A 22,007-nucleotide genomic window follows, 5' to 3' on the forward strand; every position below is an offset into this window, starting at 1 on the left:
CTACTCCTCTCCTCTTTGCCTGTGCGCCAGAGCCACACTGCTGTTCCTGCAGCAAACCAGGCACACCCCGACCTTTGTATGTATCCTCTCCACCCACCCTGCCCCATCATCTCTGTGGGCGCTTCTCTGCCCACCCTACTGGAAACGGCAACCTCCACCCCATCCTGGCACTGCTTCTCCCCTCTCCTTGCTTTACTTTCACCCCAAATACTTACCATAATACAATTTAAATTTTACATATTCATCGTGTTTTTATCACTCAATGAAATTATAAATTCCAGGAGGGCAGGAATTTTTTTCACCGTAGTAGGACCTAAAACAGTCCCAAGCATACTAGGTAATCATTCAATAAATAATTGTTGAAAAAAGTGAACTGGAAAGTAATTGCTCACGTTCCCATGACCGGCCCTGCCCCCCCCCTTTACTAAATGATTTTAATTAAAGTCACACAAAAGTTCTTGGGTTGAAAAGAAAAGCAAACGACCACTACACATTAGTTTGTCAACATGTAATGCCCTGGGTTTATTTTGTGAGAATTCTATCACAATTTTTCCAGGTGGGATTAAAAACCTTACGGATACTGTATGCCACTGGACTGGGCATTCGGACTTCGGTTCTGACAAAGCAGTAGTAGTAGTCTGTTAAGTACCATTCTCTTCACAGAAGAGAGGGCAAATATTTCCAAAGGAAGGCACCCGATATTCGTGGTTCTGGCCTCGCAGCCTTCTGGAGAATCTGAGAAGGAAAAACGCTGGCTGGCTGTTCTTAGAAACTGGAATGATGATACACGTACAGCAATTACTGCATTCTTCTCCCTTATATCCTTTTTGTAAGAACAAGTAAAGAATGAAGTCTTTGAAACAATTCGACAATAAAAAAGTACAATTGTTTTCTTGTGCTAAAAAAAGGGCAAGACAACATAAACTCCAGTTGTAAGGACTCCATTTGCATACTTGATTTAACACTTTCTGGTGTGGAAGGAAATGGGACTACTGGGCTGTTTGCAGAGCAGCAACATAACATTAGTGCTTTAAGTACCAGAAACTACCCACAGCTCTGTGGGCAGGTGGCGATGGGAAGATTCAAGAGACTTCATGTGTAGCTCGTTACTTGTCCGAATGATAGTAGACCAGGAAGATCCCCATTTAACAGTACATTCCCCATTTTTAAAAAACTGATGCCTTTTTTTTTTCTTGTAAAATTCTGTATGTATGTCACCATTTTTGTTCACGATACACAGAAAACTCAGGGACCCAGAGGGGAACCAAGTTATGTTATACCATTTACAAAATACCAAGGAGTCCACAGCTACCTAACACATTTACTACAGCACAGGAACCAATGAAGGTACAGTGTACAAAACTGTAAACACGGCACAATAAATAGATAAAACAGCAGGTTCTGCACCATGCACATGATGTGATGACACCTCATCTCTACACACTCTCACATCTCACACTCTTTGTTGCAATTTATTTCCCTCCCCCCCACCCCCAAGTGCAAAGCATCACAAATGAACATCTCTGTATTCAAGTAACATATATACAAGGGTATTACAAATATGCAGTACTGTACAGATAATTGCTGTATTCTTAATTTACAGATGTTGATTTTTTCCCCTATTAACAGTAAGAAAAGAAAAATTGAAGCATGAGAGATGAGCATTGCTGTCAAGTCCCCACAGCTGCCACAGAAACGCATGTGCTGCATTCCATCATCCCTTGCATTCAAAATGCTACTGATGCATAGCACCTAATCAAGTCCCCAGGCTGCGGCTCCGCTCCTGAGGAAGCTACGTCACCTCCATCGCTACTGTATTGTCCGCTATGTTGTTTAGTGCTGGCTTTTCTGATTCATGGCTTTCCCTGTTGAAAAAAGTTCAATAAATTACTTATCTGCAATCAAGTTAACAAATCAAGATGATCTTCCCAATAAGAAGTTTAAATGTTTTTAATAATAGAAAGAGATCTGACTCTTCTGGGGCAGGATAGCAAGTAGAGGAATATGAACTTTTACGGTTTATTATTAGGAACACACAACCGGAAGTCAGGCTTGTGTCCGCTGCACATTCCATGGTCAACTACATTACCAACAAACCTGTAGTAGCACCCAAGCAACCGAGATGTTACAACACACAAAGAATAACCGAGGTTTAGTTTAGAGTTTCAACCTCCTCCTCTATTAAACCTTTCCTGAGAGTTTTAAAAAGGAACCACGTGAGTGAAGCTCATTCACGCCAGGACTTCTAAGTCCGAGCTCTTTCTCTACGTGGAGCTCAGCAATCAGGAGACCAGGGTCCCCGCTGCCCCTACCCCTCGACTGCCCACGTGCTCGGAGAGCTCAGCTCCTCCTCTGGGTCTCAGTTCCCTCGTCTTTATTTATATATTTATTTATTTTTAAAATTTTATTTTATTTACTTTTTTATACAGCAGGCTCTTATTAGTCATCCATTTTATACACATAAGTGTATACATGTCAGTCCCAATCGCCCAATTCATCACACCACCATCCCCCCACCCACCGCGGCTTTCCCCCCTTGGTGTCCATACGTTTGTTCTCTACATCTGTGTCTCAATTTCTGCCCTGCAAACTCAGTTCCCTCACCTTTAAACAGGGGGGCTAAAGTAAGTGATGTGAACGTTTCCCTTACACTTTGAGTCTCCCGCGGTTACAGAATTCTGTAGTGATGAAAACCACGTATTATGTATTTAAGTAAGAGCTATAGTTGTCTGGCTAGCTATGACTAGATCCAGAATATTAAGAATGGATGAGCACCGAGCAGATGTGACTACCACTTAAGTTCAGAAGCAGAAGGGATGCACGGGTCCAGAAACTAATAGCTGCAGTCTGTTGCTACGAAGCCTGCTCCCTGCCCTGGGCCACTCCCAGCTGAGGAAGTCTACGTGTCAGAGCGGCAGCCAAGACGCCTCAAAGTCCGGCCGCCAACCCCTCCAGCTTCTACTACGAATCTTCCCAAGTCTCTAGACAAACTAGGTTACTCGTTAACCCCTGAAACACATACGGATTTCCCCAACTCTTCTTCCTCCCTTCTGCCCAGCCAAGACGAAATCGGATTTTCTTTTCTTTTTTGGTAGAACATTCCCAGAATATCCCTGGTGTAAAAAATATCTCTTACATGGAAATTAGAGCCACACTCTATACATGCTAATTTGACAAGCATATTATATTTCGTGACACCTCTAGAACAATTTTTACCTATTACTTACAATTAATATTATTTAACTTTTCACACTTTTATGCTCATCTTCTAACTCAACTGAAAACTCCCATCTTTCTCTTTTTGTTTCTCCTCAAGTAGACAGCAAGATTTTAATTCCTGTCAATATTTAAAACAGAATAGAGCCTGAGCAAACATTCTAAACCGTCTACTGAAACCTAAGAAAACAAGTTAGCATAGAAAATAATGGTTTGATTAAAAGTTGACCTGACATGAATACTATAACCCTTTACATTATTTACATTATTAAGAGAGGCTTAATTAGTGCACTAGCCATGGTGGGTTTTATCAATTCTGTCTACGTGAGAAGCTGTGGAAGAAATCATAAGCAAAAGAAACATTCTAAAGAGAACTCCTTCGATCCAAAGGTGAAATAAAGAGTGAGAATATTATAAGCTCTTATTATACTAAGTCATGTCCCAATCATACATGGAATATTCACTATACTCCCTTTAAAGTTCAAATCCTCAGCAATATTGAATTACAACATCTATCTGTTTAGTTCTTACATAAATAAGGAATTCTCATCTATACATTTTTAATGTATATAAGGAAAAGAGCAAAAAACACAAAGAAATAAGTAGAAATGCCAGAGAATTTAAGTCAGATTTCATATTTTTCAAACACTCTGGGCTTAAATAACGACTCACCGTGGAACTGCATCTACAGAGGATGAAGACGGGACCTTGGAAACTTGACAGTTCGCTGCGGCAGCCAGCTTTAAGGCAGACGATGGGACAGCACTTAAAGTCCTAGGTATGTGTCGTGCGTTTATGGGGGCGAGAGAGTTTACAGTGGCGACTGATGAAGGTACAGTTAATCGGATGTTGTTCCCAATCAGAACCTGAGTTGTTGCAGAACTGGCAGCAGTCACTGGGTGACTCGGCGCACTGTGGGAACCCGCCGTCTGCGTCACGTTCGCAGGCTGTAGCAAAGCTGGCCCTGCCGTCGACGGACTCGTGTGGACAAGTGCCGGGGGTGCAGTACTACTGAGGTGTAAGCCCTTGTATACTCCTAGGGAAAAGGAAAGCAGCAGCTGAACAACTGTAACCCTGCTCCTTGTTTATTACAGACATACCTTACAAACATTATCACAACACCTTCAACGTCTTTGCCCTTTTACCTGAGGCTGGAAGGACGCCATTCACCCCGATTCCAAGCACCACATCCTCCTTCATCTTGAATCCCATCAGTTGTTCTGATGTCACCAAAGCAGAAGCAGCAAATTGAGCACTAGCAGAATCCAAAGTCTTGGAAACAAAACCCTAAAAAGAAAATACAAAACAAATCTAATCAGCATCACTTAGTCTCAAATTATTATTAAAGCTACACAGGTTACCAAAATCAGTCTGAATATAAATGAAAGGTGCAAACCACTGAAATATCTTCATGTCTCCAACAGGCGTAAATTTGATTAATGTTCAAATCATCTTATAACTCAAGGATTATGAATTTTGATCTTCTTATGTGACAATATATAATATGGAATTACCAAAATAAACCTTTTATAATGTGGAAACAGTAAACCTCCAACACAAAGTGTTAGACACGAAATATGCTAGTAAAACATTTCAGTGATTTGCAATGAATGAATCAATGAATGAATAAATTCATATAATTTGAATAAGTATGTAAAACTTCCTTCATCTAACTTACACATACATATACACACGTGACCAAAGGCACCTTTGGGACAGTAAGGTAACTATCCCTTTAGAACAGAAGGAACAAAACATCACATTCTAACTCAGCCTAGAAATTAAGAAGCGCCTTGAGTTTTTTAAAATGAATTTTTCCTCTAAGATGCTTAGAGACACGAATCTCAGCCTTTAGTTAAGCCTTAAATATGTTTAAGTGGCAAACACTTATCATGCTTCAAGTTCAAAAGTGATTTAATAGTAAAAGAGGTTATTTTAGCATAAATTTTAATAATAATTAAAACTCTCCACATAGAGAGCTGGGTGGGGTTGTATAGTAAAGAGGTACATTCACAGACTACAGGTCAGACTTGAAGACAGGGTCCCCATCTCATCTGACTATGCTTTTTAGTTTTACTTTTTAAAACAGGGAGCAGAGGGCAACAGCTTCTATACTCACCTGTAACATTCTTTCTAAACCCTGTTTAGAATGGCTATGATGTAGATTCAGGTGAAAGCCACTTTTCTGCTGGGTAGATGCAAGGCTCTATGACAACAGTTGGTAATTAGAGATGAACTCTGGTGGGAAACCATGAGGGATAATCATAAGACAGACAAATCCCTCACCTGTGACGTGGTGGTGGAGGAATTACTACTTGCTTGCTGTTGCTGAATTTGTGCAAGCTGCTGTTTCTGCATGAGTGCCAGCTGCTGCTGATGTTGCTGGTATTGTTCGGCTGTAAATGCTGAACATAAAATGAGAAAACACTTTATAAAAAGGCACAGCGATCACACACATCTTACAGTACACTAAAACAAATTTTAGCATTTAAGAAAAAATTTGTGCAGAATTAAAGCATTTTAGCATCCTGTTAAAGATCACTTCCGAAAGAAAATTTCAGCATTTTTATAACCACACTTATCGAGAGTGGCTTGAGTTTAAAGAAAAACAAAATGAAACTTTCCGAGCTGCAGATAGGAAAAAGCAGTGCTCACTTCCCAAGTTTCAAAACCATTATTTTTTGTAAGCTGTGACACTTGTGCTAGACAGTGTAAAAGGTAACACCAGCTTTTTTCATCCGCATATTTGAAATTCAACTTTGCACTGAGCTTGAGAAGAAATCTGATAATCACCACTTAGTTTCTAGTTTATTCATACTACTGTCCCAATGCATTCAGATGATCCCTAGCAGTTCTGTGTAGAAATACTAATTGTTCTACATATTTTCTAATTTTAGTCATTACAAAAATTTCCTTCATATGAAATATAAGGTTGTTGGTTTATTACTTTTTTTTTTTTTTAAAGAACCCATCCTTTAAGTTTAACAGGAAGAAAAGAGGCTCCAAAGGTTAATTAATTTTCCCCACCCAATTAACCCACCTGGAAAAAATCCAGTCAATAAGAACGGAGATGTTTATGTTGGTTTACTGTACAGAATGATGTCTGAGGAAAGACACTGTGTTATGCTACTTATGTTTGTCTATGGAGAGCTCAGTTCTAAAAAAAACAAACAAAAAAATGTTCATTTATTACTCCCCCAAAAAGTGTGTGCAGTTTTTAAAAAGGAAAACTTTTTCTTTTTCTTTTTTTTGCCAATTAAAAATAAAGAAAAAAAAAAAAGCACATACAATCTCACAACATCTGACTTTAAGGCTTCTTTTAAGAAGCCTGTGATGGTTGCATAAGAACTATTTAAAACAGAAAAAAAAGGGTTATCATGCATCCCTGGGTACTAGGGAATCTATAAATCATGCATATTTCCTCAATCTAAAGTTTAATGTTTTCAAAATTCTGTCAGCTAATTTGTTGTTGTCTTTAAAGACATTTTGATAATTTCTTTAGAATATTACTTCATCAAGTTTTGCAATTTTTACTTATAACTCATAAGAATCTTTATCCCCCAGGATACAGCTTCTGCCTAGGACACCTACAAAATGCTTAAGATAAATGTTAAGTAGAAATTCTACCATATTTTGAACGAATCAGAAAACTGGGAAATAATGTTTAAGAAAACCTCAGAAGTTATTAGTATTTACACAGGCTTTTATACTTGCGCTGAACTAATTTCTTGGGTTACAAAGGCAAAAAATAATTTCTTGTTGGAAAAATTCTACTTTTCCATTTTCTTATTTTGGGTGCTACAAATCTGTTTAGTTGATATATGTCCTTTGATGAGTTTCTCTTCCTACTATGTTTGTAATTCTCAGATCTGAATTCTACCGGAAAAAGCTTTTATTGATAATAGGATAATCCATAAATATTGACATAAACTTTCTGTCAACGTGACCATTTCCATATAACAGAAACATGTTAAATCAGAACTTGAAGGAAAAAAAAATGCTGCCCTAAAAGAGTGATTATTTTTTTTATTTATTTTTTTTTTATAAAAAGAATTTAATTACCGAAACCAATTTAGGAAGCTATTTAGTCCATGGGCTTCTTTAGTTGAAAGATGATGTGAGTAGTGTAGAGTAATGACATTTTCTTATCCACATCAGAATATTAGCAAGTTACTAATGGCTCCATTTTGATACCGTCACTTTTATTTATTTATTTATTTTGCGTTACGCGGGCCTCTCACTGTTGTGGCCTCTCCCGTTGCGGAGCACAGGCTCCGGACACACAGGCCAAGCGGCCATGGCTCACGGGCCCAGCCGCTCCGCGGCACGTGGGATCTTCCCAGACCGGGGCACGAACCCATGTCCCCTGCATCGGCAGGCGGACTCTCAACCACTGCGCCACCAGGGAAGCCCCCAGGAGTGATTATAATTAAAACAATATCTCTATGTTGAAAAAAAATCCATAAAAGCAACTGTTTAAAACTAAAGATCCTTAATTTATTAGATAGGTTCGCTAATATGTTTTTGCGATTTCTACTTTAATTTCCTAAGCTTGAGTGCGTTGCCTAAATCTTGAATTTCCGGGTAGGAGATATTTAATAAACTTAAAAGAAGAAGAAGAAGAAGAAAAAAGGACCATTTCTGGAAGGTCAGGTCATTACACATCTAGAAAACAATAATTTAGCATTCACTGTAAAGATCTATATACAAAACTCCATTTATATGAATGAAAATATTCTTTTGCAGAATTCTGCTGGTATTTGTTTTAATTTAAACATTAGCAATATTAAATTGGAAATCGATTTGAATAAAGGTTCCAAATATTTTTGCCCTATTTAAATCAACATTTCAGTCCTCAGTCTCTGAGGGTTTTGTGAATTTCACTTTTTTTTTTAACAACTGTTAACTTCCTCCAAATAGATTTAGAAATAAAAATGCAACTGACATTTTAGATTACTAACGCTCATTGAGATTTTAGATCCCTATGTTAGCCTATTTCTTACATATCTCTATACTCCAGAGTCTAGTTATAAAAATTTCCCCTGGACATTTCTGATAAATGTTCTAGAAGAAATGCACAGAGTAACATATAAGCTAGAAGTGATGGTAATAAAAACCATGGGTCTAGGGGCCAAGAGATCTTGATTTTTCTTTCATTCTCAGCTCTGTCATAACTGGCTGAGTCCACCTGAGCAAGTTATTTAATCTTTTGGGGCTCAGTATGTTCATCTGAAATACACGAGATTAAATTAGGTCACCAATAAAGTCCTTTTCAAGCCATGAGATGCTAAGATTTTATATTTCTTCTGAGAAATAAAATTCCAATCCAAAAGGCGGTATGAATGCGTAGGAAAGCTTGGACAAAGGTAAGGCAGTACATTTGGGCAAATAAAATCTGAGCTGGGTTTTGCACTATTACTTACACAGGAAACTGAGCAAAATCTAACCAAATGCTAAGTGGAAATAAACAAAAATGAGCATATTTCCCTGTATCTCTATCAAGGTAAAGTTTTTAGGTTGTATGTCTACCTCCAGATATTGTGTGGTAGTCAAGTTTGCAATTCACACAAAGATGGACAAGGTGGTTTCGTGGACAGATCACTAGACCTAGAATCAGAATCATTTCAAAGGACCAAAAAATTTTAGATCAGGAGGGATTCCTGGTTATTTCCTTCTATAATCTCACACTAGAGATGAAGAAACTTTCATCTGAGGTCACAAAGATATTTAGTAGTGGAAGGGGAAACAAAACTACCCCCAAACCAATGAGATTTTAAATATAAAAAGAAATAGACAAAAGTTTGTTTTAGATTTAATATTATTTACAAAAAATAATCAAACTTTTAATGTACCAACAGTGTGCATCACGCTTTACAAGAAATCTCATCTACAGAGCATCTGACAGACAGGGGTCTAGGGAGGAGAGCAGAGACACAGGAGGGACAAGATTAAAAGCTGAAAACAGGGAAGGAGCACGACGGGCCTTCAAATACCTGGAGGACACTATGATGTGGGAGAGCAAGAAAACGTACTCCGTGTGCTTCCAAGGGCAAACAGGACCTGCGGATTTGAATTTAAGGAGGCAGCTTCTGCTCGATATATGGACAAACTTTCTAAACAAGACTCCCAACTGCAGAATAACCTGATCTAGAAAGTTGCAGACTTTTAATCTGTCCCTAGAGGTGCCGAGGCAGAGGCCAGAAACCACCGCTGTGTGGGTAGCTTCTAACAATCCTCTGGGGTAGGAATTTAGATGAAATAATCTAAAACTTTACGAGTCCACGTCTTGTGCAAGGACCTATCATGTGGTAGGTACACCAGCGCTGGGAATGGCCTAGTGTTCAGCCTGCTGGCCTTTAAGTCACATTCCTGTAGCGGGAGCAGATCAATGGAATGACTGGGGGTGGCAGGGCTGTGGGGGGAGGGAGGTGACAGGTACTTAGGAAAAAGTGAACAATGTGAAAATTCAGTTTGAGAAGATGGTTTCTAGATTACCAAAATGTATATTTTGTTAAAAGAAAAAAAAACAACCCAACAAACCCAAACACCTGTTTTAAAAGATACTCCTCAATTAGAAATTTCTCTGAGCAGTACACAGGCAGACAATTATTTTAATACAGGAGAGAAGGGTAACTATAAAGAAATAAACATAAGCTGAAATGACTCCAGACAGTATTACAGTACGATCCCCTGATCAGTAAGCCTGAAATGATAGACTGGAGGTTCGTGAGCACATATCAGTTACCTAAAACATCCAATCTGAAAACAAAAGTTTGTTGTAATTCATATGACGGCAAAACACGACCAAACCTGAATTCATTTGGCTGCAAACGTCTTGAACATGAAGTTATTTGTGGTCAAACTTTCCACTGAGTGTGACTATTCTCGCACTTCACTACACAATTGCAGAACTATTAATGTATTTCACTATGGGTGTTACTCCAGAATCTGCTGAGGAAGTAATTCTGAGTTTTGAAGCACATCTGGGTAAGGATAAGGTCCCACACAAATCTACAAAATCTAACAATGAAAATATTCAGTGTTCAAATCTAGAGTTCCTTTTTTACCGTAATATTAAAATTTTATGCTAACTAATAAGGACCTACTGTAGAGCACAGGGAACTCTTCTCAATACTCTGTAATGACCTGTATGGGAAAAGAATCTAAAGAAGAATAGATAGGGTCTTCCCTGGTGGTGCAGTGGTTGAGAGTCCGCCTGCCAATGCAGAGGACACAGGTTCATGCCCCGGTCCGGGAAGATCCCACATGCCGCGGAGCGGCTGGGCCCATGAGCCATGGCCGCTGAGCCTGCGCGTCCGGCGCCTGTGCTCCGCAACGGGAGAGGCCACAACAGTGAGAGGCCCGCGTACCGCAAAAAAAAAAAAAAAAAAAAAAGAGTAGATATATGTATATGTATAACTGAGTCACTTTGCTGTACAGCAGAAACTAACACAACACTGTTAATCAACTATACACTCCAATAAATTTTTTTTTAAATTTATGCTACAAATAGAAGTAAACCGCACTGCTGAGTAAGCTACAGATATTGAGACTTATTAGAACCTATCATTCTTGCTACAATTTCTTATTGACTTATGAAAATAAACCAAATCTATACTGTAGATATGGGAGTTTGGAAAAATGACTTAAAATGCTGATGAAATTTCACTGGGAACTAGGAATTCAAATCCTGAACATATAATGGTTTTAAAATCACTTTTCTGGAAAAAAAAAATCACATTTCTGTTTTCAGTCTTTCTGAATTACAGATTCCTTCCTAATTATGAAAAAAGGTATTAATTCTGAATCTGATATTCCCTCAAACAAATGCAAATGAATACTTAGTCACTGAACAAACACTAAGTTTTCAAATATTTTTTTTATAAAGTTTTTTTTTTTCTTTTCTCTTTTGGCTGCACCGCCCAGCTTGTGGGATTTTACTTCCCCAAGCAGGGATTGAACCCGGGCCCTCGGCAGGGAGAGAGTGCAAAGTCCTAATCACTGAACTTCCTGGGAATTCCCCAAAGATATTTTTGTAGATTAAAAAAAAATTAGAAAAATGTATTTGGAAACTGTCCAAATCACATATTAACTAAAGATTATTTAAAATACACAATTTATCCTTAAGTACTAAATCCAGTCCTAAAAATTCTAACACTGTGTCATTCTGCTGTACAGTATCCAGAGGCCCAAGCACTCTAGCACTGACTAACCAGGCTACTGGTCTGACTGCACAACTCCGCAAAATGGTCAAGACAGGGAAGCAAGCAAAAAAGACTCCAAGCAGCAGCTGACACAGAGGCTACGAAAGCTGGCGTGTTAGAACTCAGGCCTTTACCAAAAACAATGGCTCCTGACAGCCTCATTAGAATTTCCTATTTCAAAGTGAGAACAGGCCCTTATAGAGGCTTATTTAGAAAAGGGACAATCAGTCCAGAGGGCATCACTATGTCACAGCATACACATAAATATTAATATTTAAAACAATGATAGAATAATCAAAAACGGCTAAATCAAAACCCACATATTTGGCTTAGGCGGCAGGCAAGTATATCAGCTGACTCGTAGGTCATATAATGACTGGTTAAGTTCTACAGTCAGTGTGGTAAAAATTAAGCCTAAAAAATTCCTTTAGGGCTTCCCTGGTGGCGCAGTGGTTGAGAGTCCGCCTGCCGGTGCAGGGGACGTGGGTTCGTGCCCCGGTCTGGGAAGATCCCACATGCCGCGGAGCGGCTAGGCCCGTGAGCCATGGCCGCTGAGCCTGCGCGTCCGGAGCCTGTGCTCTGCAACGGGAGAGGCCACAACAGTGAGAGGGCCATGTACCGCAAAAAAAAAAAAAAAAAAAAAAATTCCTTTAGCGTGTACCACAATGGGTCCATCTCCTCCTTTTAACAAGCCCGACACAGCCATGTTTCCCCTGGCATCACACTAGATCAGAGTTTCTGTGGCTGAATACCAGACGGAGCAGTTTGGTTTATATCTGGGGGCTATACCAAATGAAAAAAAAATCTTTAAAACTACAATTACATTGACAAGATGAGATGCTTAACAGAGCGAGGCAGCAATGCAGGCACTGATGCAGCAAGAGGAACAGTAATAGACTCACTTCTCCCGTTCCCAGCGTGGCTCACTCTTTTAGTTCCACTCTATTTAGAATCCTGTATAATACCTGAACTACTAAAATTTTAATTTTTTCTCCAGGGGCCTATAGCTGAATTCCCTTAAGTTAAAGCTACACATGATATGAGTCCATTGTTACATACTTTATAGAGCACAAAGAGAAAAGCTTTAGGTTTCTGGAATATTCACAAACATGAAAGAATGAAGCATTACCCTAAAGCAACCTGCAGGTATCTATGCTCTAAGTATACAGGAAGATCTAGTAACATTTAAGGGAAAATTGAAAACAGTTAGATGCAACAGAAAAAAATGGATAAACCCATTTAATTTTATCACATATACAGGGGAAGGAAATGATTAAAAAGAAAATTATACGGTTATTAAAGATTTTTTTCAGCTAAACTTTTGGTAATACTACTGTTCCATGTTCACCTTTTAATATTCTTTGGCAAACACAAATCAAGTAAGTTTTACAGTATCAATGCTTACTTAAGTAGAAAGGCAAAACAATTTACATTAAAAAAAATCACTGTAAGAGCCTTAGGATAGTTATATGACTTTATTTTAAGAGGTGGAGAAGATGAGGAATTGACAGAATAAGCCAATTTTCTATGTCTAGTCTCAAAAGAACTTTAAACATCTTAAAAATCTTTATCAGGCAAACATATTACAAGTTTATACTATTAAAATCTCTACTCACACCAATGTATAAGTCCTCCTTCATACTGAAAAATTCACTTTGATTTTTAAGACTATAAAAGCAGAGAGAAACTGACTCTTCATGATATAGACTCTGAAATTAATGGGATTATAAATAATCTGTTAGGTAGGCCTCAGAATAAGGTAGATTATCTTCTACTTAATTTCTGAAATGTTATTATTTTTCTTATGAGCTGAATGACTTCCGCTTCGCAGAAGTACTTTATTTCTAACCACAAAGTAAATTAGTTTATGGAACCTTTTCTGAAGGTCTTTAAGAATAAGAAGCACATTTTCATATTTATTAGGTTTAACTGTAGCCTTACTAGATAATTAGGGGGACAGAATAAACATCTTTATAAAAATCTGTATGACAATTTTAACAGTGAATTTCTATAATCTACATGCCTCAGACAACAGAGATTTGCTTTAAAACAGAAAACTAAAATTTGAGGAATATTTTAAGCAGATGGCATTTATTTTAGACACGTTTCACAATGTAGGCCTAATGCTAAAGTAGGTATTACCTGAAAATGTTTCCAAAATTATTAAAATAATCCTTACACAAACATTGTTCTTTGAAAAATTAGTTTCCCTCTTACAAATTATTCTGAATGACTGTGTAAGCAGAGAAAGCTTGTATATCTATCAACTTGCTGGCTTACTTTAAAGCGGTCTAAGTAAAAGACCAGAAAAGTGTCCAAATATAAAACACTATCAAGTTATGGTCCATTTTCTTTTTATTTATTATTTGAAACATAATAGTTGAATCTTGGTTGGTAGTTCACAAAGTATATCCAGGAAACAAATGTCATATATTAAATAGCAATAAACATCTTACGTATGTGGAAATGTTTAAATGAAGACACACGTACAATCAGGACTCAAATAAATACTTAAACCTTGATTTTTAAAAAATTCTACTTTAAGAGAAAAGGACTTCTGGCTGTAAGTATAATAGACCACATATTCCAAAAACTGATGAACCTGGTGCTTCTACAGAAACGCACGTCGTAACGAATGAACATACCAAAGTGCGCTGAGCCACTGCTGCTTTTACTCTGCACAGAGGTGCTGCATGTCTGGGTCCCGGGTTGTGCTGCTCCTGTTCGACTTACACTCCGATACCATTTTCTACAGGAGACTCCATCACTGTCACTGTCACGTAGGGATGGTGTCCGAGGCCTAAAATGCCGCCATCTACATGATTTGATATTGACTAGTATCTGACTGAGGTCTTTAGAGAAAGATTTGTCCGAGGTATTTGTTTCTGAGGTATTGGCAATCTGATTGACTGGAGAATGTTGTGGTGAGGAAAGCATTTCCAAATCCAGATGGTGAAACATGCTGTCATAGTCCGAGTGAGCTCTGTCCAGTAAGACCCTGTTAAAAATAAGGCACAAACAGACATGTAAAACAGCTACTCCCCCAAGTCCCCCAAAGCCACGTCATACTGAATATTTAAGAGCTATAAATTTGATTATTTTGTTATTTGGCTCTATGGGCTAAAATCTCAATTTCTGTTAAGGTTCTTTCACTTTATAATGATTCGATTAAAGAAGAAAGTAATCCGCCTTAAAGAATAAGGTATACTATCCATCTTACAACAGCTAGATTCTTCTAACAGTTCTACATTTGGCTTTACTGTCACCATACAAGAGAATTTGATTTTCCACTTCCATTATAAAGCACCAAAACATTCATGAAATATTGCTAACATATCTGTTCTTTATTTAAGTAAAAACTTCATTTTTTTTTTTTTGGAGGGGGTAGGTAGGAGAAAAGCAGTAAAAGGTATGTGATCTTTGGATATTTTACACTATTAAAATTTTTTATAGACAAAATATTTGAAGCTACCACTCGAGAGGATATATTTTCATTTTATTTATATAAACTTTATAAATGATTCCATCTTAAGATGTTAACACTGACTCATGCTAGTATCGAATAAAATATAGCCAATGTAGAGAATTTTCACTACTATGATGTCAACATAATGATGGGGTTGAAAAAGCACTCAATAAAATGTATTTTAGTGACTGGATAATTCTAAACTAACGGTGAAGTGATAATAACTGCAATCAAGATTCAAAAATGAAAGAAATGTGTATAAGTCATTAACTGACCGTAAATTATACCCTTAGCTTTCTTCCTCAAAGCACCTTTGATGATTTACCTGTTTTGCCTTTTAATTTTTTTTCACTAATATTATATGAGTGTCTTTCTTTTCCTTCGCTTTCATGTGTTCTGCATCTCCCCCCCCCTCCCACACACAACTTCTCACATAAAGGCATCCAGAGTACGAAGGGCTCTATCAGGTCTAAACAAAGGCAGGCGTCCTGACAAGCTGATATCAAGATCAGGTCCTGCATGGACCCTGGAGCCTTTCCACTGACTAGTTAACTCAGTGTACCGGTTATATGACACTTCTTAGCTTCCTTAATCCTTTTTCTCAATATCTACCAGAACTCCTAAAACGGTTTTTTGTAATCCTGATTCACACTTGCCTTCATCTATCTCGGAGGCTTTCGATCTTGGGAAGAAAAGCAGATCCATTAGGGAACCATTAGTTATGCATTAAAAGCTACGGTTGTATAAGAAACAGGTAACAAAGTAGTGAAGTATCTCAGTCAAAAAAATCAGTTAAGAATAGCAGACAGGAACAAAACGAGCTCTTTAGAAGGATCACCTCACTTTAAGCTTTAGATCCCATCGCCCACCATCTAAAACATCCCTCTGCTAGGAACACGGAAACGCCTTACCTTCCACCGCGCCCAACCCGTCTTCGCGCAAATCCAATACACCTCTGGGGCACGGTCAGGGTGGTCAAGCAGTAGCGGTATCGCACATCCCCTAATCCTCCGTCGCTAGGACTAGTCCAAGGCCAGTTGCCAGTTTGGTCTAAGTGAGGCTTAAAAAGAAAAATCTGAATTATTTTTTTTTTGTCAGCTCCAGGTAAACAGTTTGTTACTTAAAAAGAGAACCCGAAACTTACAGCATAGTACTGACAGCCTGCCTTCCTACGGAAAGCAAAAGGACCATCGGGGTCATTCTCTTCCTCAGCTTCTGAAGAGCCAGACAGAACCTTTAAATAAAAGGAAGTGAGTGAGAACATGTGCCTTCCCACATTCCTCATCTGTGTTCATGAGAAATCAGAAATCCTTACACTCACCTGGGAGAGAGGCTCTTCATCCGAGCTGGGAAAGTCATACTGGTTCAGGTCTTTAGCGTTGAAGACGGGCAGCGCGGCGGGGCTGGCCTGTTGAGGAGCGGCAGCAGCAGACGACGGGAAGACTTTGGGCTTCTTTTCATATTTCCGTTTAGGTCGGATAAGATCGGCCTTATCTGGCTGCAATACAGTCATGAATGACACGTGAGAAACCATGTTCAACAAACTGAAAGTTTGGGGGGAGTTTTAAAAATAAGTTGACTGCTAAAATGAAGGCGTTCCCACTCATAAGAGATACAAGACCCTTAACATTTTGTCTTCTTCTGTGGTAAAGTCTTAGAGGTGGGTCTCTGTGAAAACAGGAATATGTTTCTACAACCTAAACATAATCATAATCAAGTAAAAGACGAGAACAGAAGTTCTCCAGCTGCTGAAATCCTTGAACAACAATTAGTATTTACTGCTGGATCCTGTATCTGTTTCTTAATCTTCTATGAAAATTCTAGGAGAGGATTTTTTAAATGGGATGTCTAGTCTTTATTCTAAAGAATCAACACATCAATATTGGGAAAGGAATAATGAAACATATACACAAAGCAAACTTCAGATAACTGTTAACATAGTGAAAAATAAATCCATAATGCTGAGATATTAAAAAAATAAAGAGTAGTAAGGACTTGCTAGCTAAACCATGAAAGAGAATTGCGAGCAGTGTTAGAGGAGAAAGATATGAAACCATTATATAGGGAAACACCACGGGAATAACACACAGAGGGCCAGAGGGACAGAGCAATGAGCACGGTGCATGTGAGAAGTACGTGTGGCCGGTGAGGGCACAGGCCGGGAGAGGCATGCATTGGAGGCACAGGCAACAGGCAAGGAAGACCAGAGGCAGAAATGGTATTTGTTAGGAAGAAAAAGATCATGGCAGGTATCACGGCTGACATAAATATTTATACCAAGTTTTATGCAGTTTAGGGCATTGCGGTTTTTAAAGAAAAATTAATTATTAAACTATAAGGTATCTCTCTTTACAAGTTCTACTGCTCTATCTACAGGCCAGTCTTAAATCAAAAGCTGGCTTTCATGGTAGGGTTTATATACATATTTTTTCTTTTTCACTCAGAATCTGGTGATAAAACACCACTCAACATTATCAGCTACTACCGCCCACAGAAAATTTTATCACCTTATTAGCTTTAAACTCCTTCACATCCATGGCTTCCTGGTGTTTGAACTGGCCGCTGTTGGTGAGGGGGACAACGGGGATGGAGTAAGCAGGTTTCATGGGCTGTCTCTGCGCCATGACCTCAGACACGATCTCGCCACTGTAGTCACCCAGACTATACCTGAAATGGCAAAGAAAGGAAGTTGAAAAAGTTAGTTCAGGAAGTACTCATCCTCGTGACGACTAATAACTAACTGAGCTATAACTATAAATCCTGATTAGACCTAAGGTAACATTACAGGTAAACTATTTGCTGAATGCTTATTAAAACTAAAGATGACATAATTCCTGTTGTTTCTTTCTTTTGCTTTTTGGCTTATAGCTTTATCTTGGCACCATTAATAGATAACTGTGGGAAAGGAAACAAAGGCTTAAATTTTAACATAGCAATTTTGGTGAAAGATTTGGTGGAGATGTTGAAATTCACGCCTAAAATGGTGTGGAAGAACTTTCTGCTAATTTGAGTTGCCTGTGCTATAAAACTAACTTTTCTGAAATGAATCACAATAAACTGATTAGTGGTTTTCTTTGGGAATAGGGACTACGAAATAGGGGAGTGAGGCTTGAAGTTTTCACTGTGCTCCCTGCTAAAGGATTACCTGAGTGTTAAGATTATGGGCCTTGTCCTCTCCTCTTTTTATACTTCCCTGTTAAAAAGCTCAGTTAAGTGTTAAGAAAAAATTCAGTACCATCTAGTAAATAAAATAAAAACTTTAGAAGTGACAAATGTTCTCTCCCTCACAGCCCTGCACACAAATCAAGTAAGGGCAAAAGAATATGATTCCAAAGTGTAAATACCTGGCATAACTTAATAACTCAATTTTACTGAACCCAGTCACTTTAAAAGTGAAAATAAAGAGAGGAACGTATGTAAAATTATACAACGCATACCACAGCACACATTTCAGTAGTCTCTATTATTAAAAGAATATATTTCTGGAGTTACAGATAATTGCTTAGGACATAAATTAACTCTACACAAAATTCTAATGGTACCACGCTGCTAATGCTACTAAAATATACTTTACCTCTTTTCCATAATTTCCAGTGTTAAGTGCAATAGCTCCCTTTTACTCTTTTCTCTTCTTTTTATCATCTCTAGAATAGTAACAGCCCGACTTAGATCTCGACGCAGCTTAAGCATTTTTTCATAAGAGGCTTCATCGTTTTTGCGATTCTGCAAATATGAATTTGCTTTGTTTAATGTCAATAAGCATTTCTGACTACTGGCATTCTGAGTATAGCCAGAGATATGTAAGAATATATATATTGGAAAGGTGAGATTACAATTTAAAGACACTGAAAGGGAACACGGATTACCAGGAAATCAATTTTGAATATGGTTTTTAATGGATTAACATTAAAATATATCATTAATAACTCTAATGAATTTTAAGGCTGACATTTTAAATTAATATTTTTCATTACAATATATAGGAAGTCTGTCTAAACACAAATTAAAACACAGCCTTTAGATACTGAGATACTCATAATTATAAATAAATTTTCTTACATCAAAAAAAATTACAAAAGAATTTCCCCAGGTTCTCTTACTTTTCGAGTCTGCATTTTTTCAGTACGTCTTCTAAAAGCCACATAAGGATCATTTGTGCTGGAACCATCTCGCTTCTCTTGTTTTACTGATGGGATAAGAGATGGCCCTCGACAGTTTTTTCTCTTTTTAATCCAGTATTCATAAACTTCTCTAATTAATTCATCGTCTTCTTTTAGCAGTAGTTTGGCTTCCTGCAGACTGACTGGCTAAATGTAAAATCACTATGTCATTTTCACATAATACAAATAAAAGGCTCAAAAGTACCTCTAAATTTAAATGACAATAATCAAAATAACAGCATTAACAACAGACATGCTGAGCACCCTGTACATGTCAGACCATGAGCTAGATGCTTTATATAAATTATTTAATTTTCACAACAATCCTGCAATGTTTATCCATCTATTTTACAGATGGGGAAAGAGAGGCACAGAGAAATTTAAACATACTAAATATTACACAGGCCGGTAATGGGCAGAGATAAGACATGAACTCATGCTTCTCCAGAGCCTGCTTGCTTACCCTCTCCCCAGCATTACACTGTTTCCATATGGAAGAGAGATTTATATAGACATATACACACAGTTAATATAAATGAAGCTGTACCTGCTGACCACTGCCTTTTTCTAGACGGTCAATCATCTCCTCAAATTGCAGTGGGCAGATGTCCATTTTCTTCTTCAGTTTATTCACAAATACTTCATCTTCAGAATCCAAATCATAATCGGGCTGCTCAGCATCCAAACTAAAAGCTGACAGAAGAAACCATAAGCAATCGTTTATTGTGTGAATACACGGACTAAACCTCTCACAGATGTCTGGAAAATCTCTAAAGAAATAGGAAAGATTTTTGAAAGATTTTGTTTTCAGACTCACAATCTAAGCTTCCCACACTTAAAGTTTAAGAAAGAAGGGACTTCGCTGGTGGCGCAGCGGTTAAGAATCCGCCTGCCATTGCAGGGGACATGGGTTTGAGCCCTGGTCCCGGAAGATCCCACGTGCCGCGGAGCAGCTAAGCCTGTGTGCCACAACTACTGAGCCTGCGCTCTAGAGCCCGTGAGCCACAACTATTGAGCCCACGTGCCACAACTACTGAAGCCCACGTGCCTAGAGCCCGTGCTCCGCAGCAAGAGAAGCCACTGCAATGAGAAGCCCGTGCACTGCAACGGAGAGTAGCCCCACTCGCCACAACTAGAGAAAGCCAGCGCACAGCAACGAAGACCCAACGCACCCAAAAATAAATAAATAAATAAACAAATTTATTTTTTAAAAAAGCCTGTTCGAGATCACTCCCCTTCTTACTTTATAGTCTTATTTGTTAAGCATTCGAATGTGCTTGATCTCCCAGAGGGGAAGCACTGTGTCTTATCAGAGGCAGAGGCAGTACACATGTTCCTCTTGTACACCAACTCTGCACGCAGTACTCTACTGAAAAGCATGTGGATTTTGACTCTATTCAAGTGGGAGAAAACGCTGAAAAAATCTGCAGTCAGCGTGGTGACATCTGTGACAGGAACAAGGGGGGGGAATCTGCCTGCCCCACATGTGCCATCCCTGCTTCAAGACTGACATAGTATCTGGCCCATAGGAACCCAACGAATATTTGTGGAACTATAAAGCTATGCTTCATTTTCATTTTGACTTGTATCACACTTCTGTAACATTCCTAATTAAATAAATAAGTATTCAGATCCTTCATAAAAATCTCTATACATTACCCTCTCTGCACCCATGTTTCCTGCACCATCAGCCCTTCAATGATTTTCCACCATCTAATTCTGTTTGCTGTTGCTATGTAAACAGAGATTTTGGAGATTCCCAAGTGGTTTAAAACTGTTGGATTAATGGGCTTCCCTGGTGGCGCAGTGGTTGAGAGTCCGCCTGCCGATGCAGGGGACACGGATTCGTGCCCCGGTCCGGGAGGATCCCACGTGCCACGGAGCGGCTGGGCCCGTGAGCCATGGCCGCTGAGCCTGCGCGTCCAGAGCCTGTGCTCCGCAACGGGAGAGGCCACAACAGTGAGAGGCCTGCGTACCGCAAAAAAAAAAACCCCAAAAAACTGTTGGATTCAACACACTTGTTGTTTGTCCCTAACCAAAAAAATCCACATCTGTGGAGTAACCACTAGCCACGTGTGACCAATTAGATTTAAATTAACTTAATGCAAAATTCAGTAGCCACATTTCAAGTGCTAAGTATTACATGTGGCTAGTGGTTACTGCTGTTACCAGATGCTACAGATTATAAAAACATTTCCATCATCATTGAAAGTTCTATTAAAGAGTGGTGATCCAGATAATCCAGAAAGCCAAGCTGATAGGGACCAACTATCAATGTTCTGCCTCCTTAAGGGTGTATTTTACATGTGTTTAGGGTCTCGTTTATACACTGCTTTGGCACCCTCCACTATAAAATTTATTTTTCTTTAGAGCAAATCACATTTACAAAGCTTAATTATTCATAAAAACTAAACAAGCCTGCCTAGTATCACCTTACTTATGCATTATCCAAATACACTTGACATACTTCTGGCATACCTTATATCATCAATGACAAGTCACACCCAACAAATTAAGGAACAGAATGGAGATGGGAAAGGAAGATTCCCGCCCTAGGGAGCTCCATGTCTTCACCACTGAAGTTACCAAGTGCCTGGGAGGCTGCTCTTGCCTCTGCCAGAAGCTTTTCTTTAGTTAATGCAAACACATCTAAGACCTTCAAATATGAGGAGAACCAAATCTTGTTCAGATATAAAATATTAAAACCCTAGAGAAAAGCTAACATGTAAAAACTCATTTTAGGATTTCATTTGACCAAAAAACCACAGCCAATGATTGAAGTGTAATTTAGCTTCAGCCAAATGTCCAGCTGACAAAGATGTAACATATGTATCATGGTTCTAGAAACAGGAATATCTTCAAATTTCCTGGGCCATGTTACTGAGTGCAGAAAACAAGGTCTAAAGAGAAACAGGCAAATGAGCTGCCTCTTCTAATTACAGTGAGCCCTAGTTAGCCAAT

The 22,007-nt window shown here is 38.5% G+C and overlaps 1 protein-coding gene across 3 annotated transcripts in view; it reads right to left on the reverse strand.

The window, feature by feature from the left end:
• Nucleotides 1-497: 497 nt before the first annotated feature.
• Nucleotides 498-22,007, reverse strand: part of EPC1 (enhancer of polycomb homolog 1) — a 95,519-nt gene continuing 74,009 nt past the window's right edge. For 2 of the 3 annotated variants that reach the window (XM_082620008.1, XM_082620006.1), the window contains exons 3-15: nt 19,594-19,739; nt 18,987-19,193; nt 18,461-18,609; nt 17,394-17,553; nt 16,208-16,384; nt 16,031-16,120; nt 15,798-15,946; nt 14,066-14,418; nt 5,503-5,621; nt 5,336-5,422; nt 4,362-4,503; nt 3,889-4,252; nt 498-1,865 (exon numbers count right to left, since the gene is read on the reverse strand). In XM_082620008.1, the coding sequence (XP_082476134.1) occupies nt 1,793-1,865; nt 3,889-4,252; nt 4,362-4,503; nt 5,336-5,422; nt 5,503-5,621; nt 14,066-14,418; nt 15,798-15,946; nt 16,031-16,120; nt 16,208-16,384; nt 17,394-17,553; nt 18,461-18,609; nt 18,987-19,193; nt 19,594-19,739 (2,216 nt within the window). In that variant the 3' untranslated portion in view covers nt 498-1,792. The remainder of the gene's footprint in view (nt 1,866-3,888; nt 4,253-4,361; nt 4,504-5,335; nt 5,423-5,502; nt 5,622-14,065; nt 14,419-15,797; nt 15,947-16,030; nt 16,121-16,207; nt 16,385-17,393; nt 17,554-18,460; nt 18,610-18,986; nt 19,194-19,593; nt 19,740-22,007) is intronic. The other variant, XM_082620007.1, reaches the window with a different exon arrangement.

The sequence above is a fragment of the Mesoplodon mirus genome (genome assembly GCF_964341445.2).
Source record: "Mesoplodon mirus genome assembly, chromosome: 4".
In the NCBI taxonomy this organism is placed as follows: Eukaryota; Metazoa; Chordata; class Mammalia; order Artiodactyla; family Ziphiidae; genus Mesoplodon; species Mesoplodon mirus.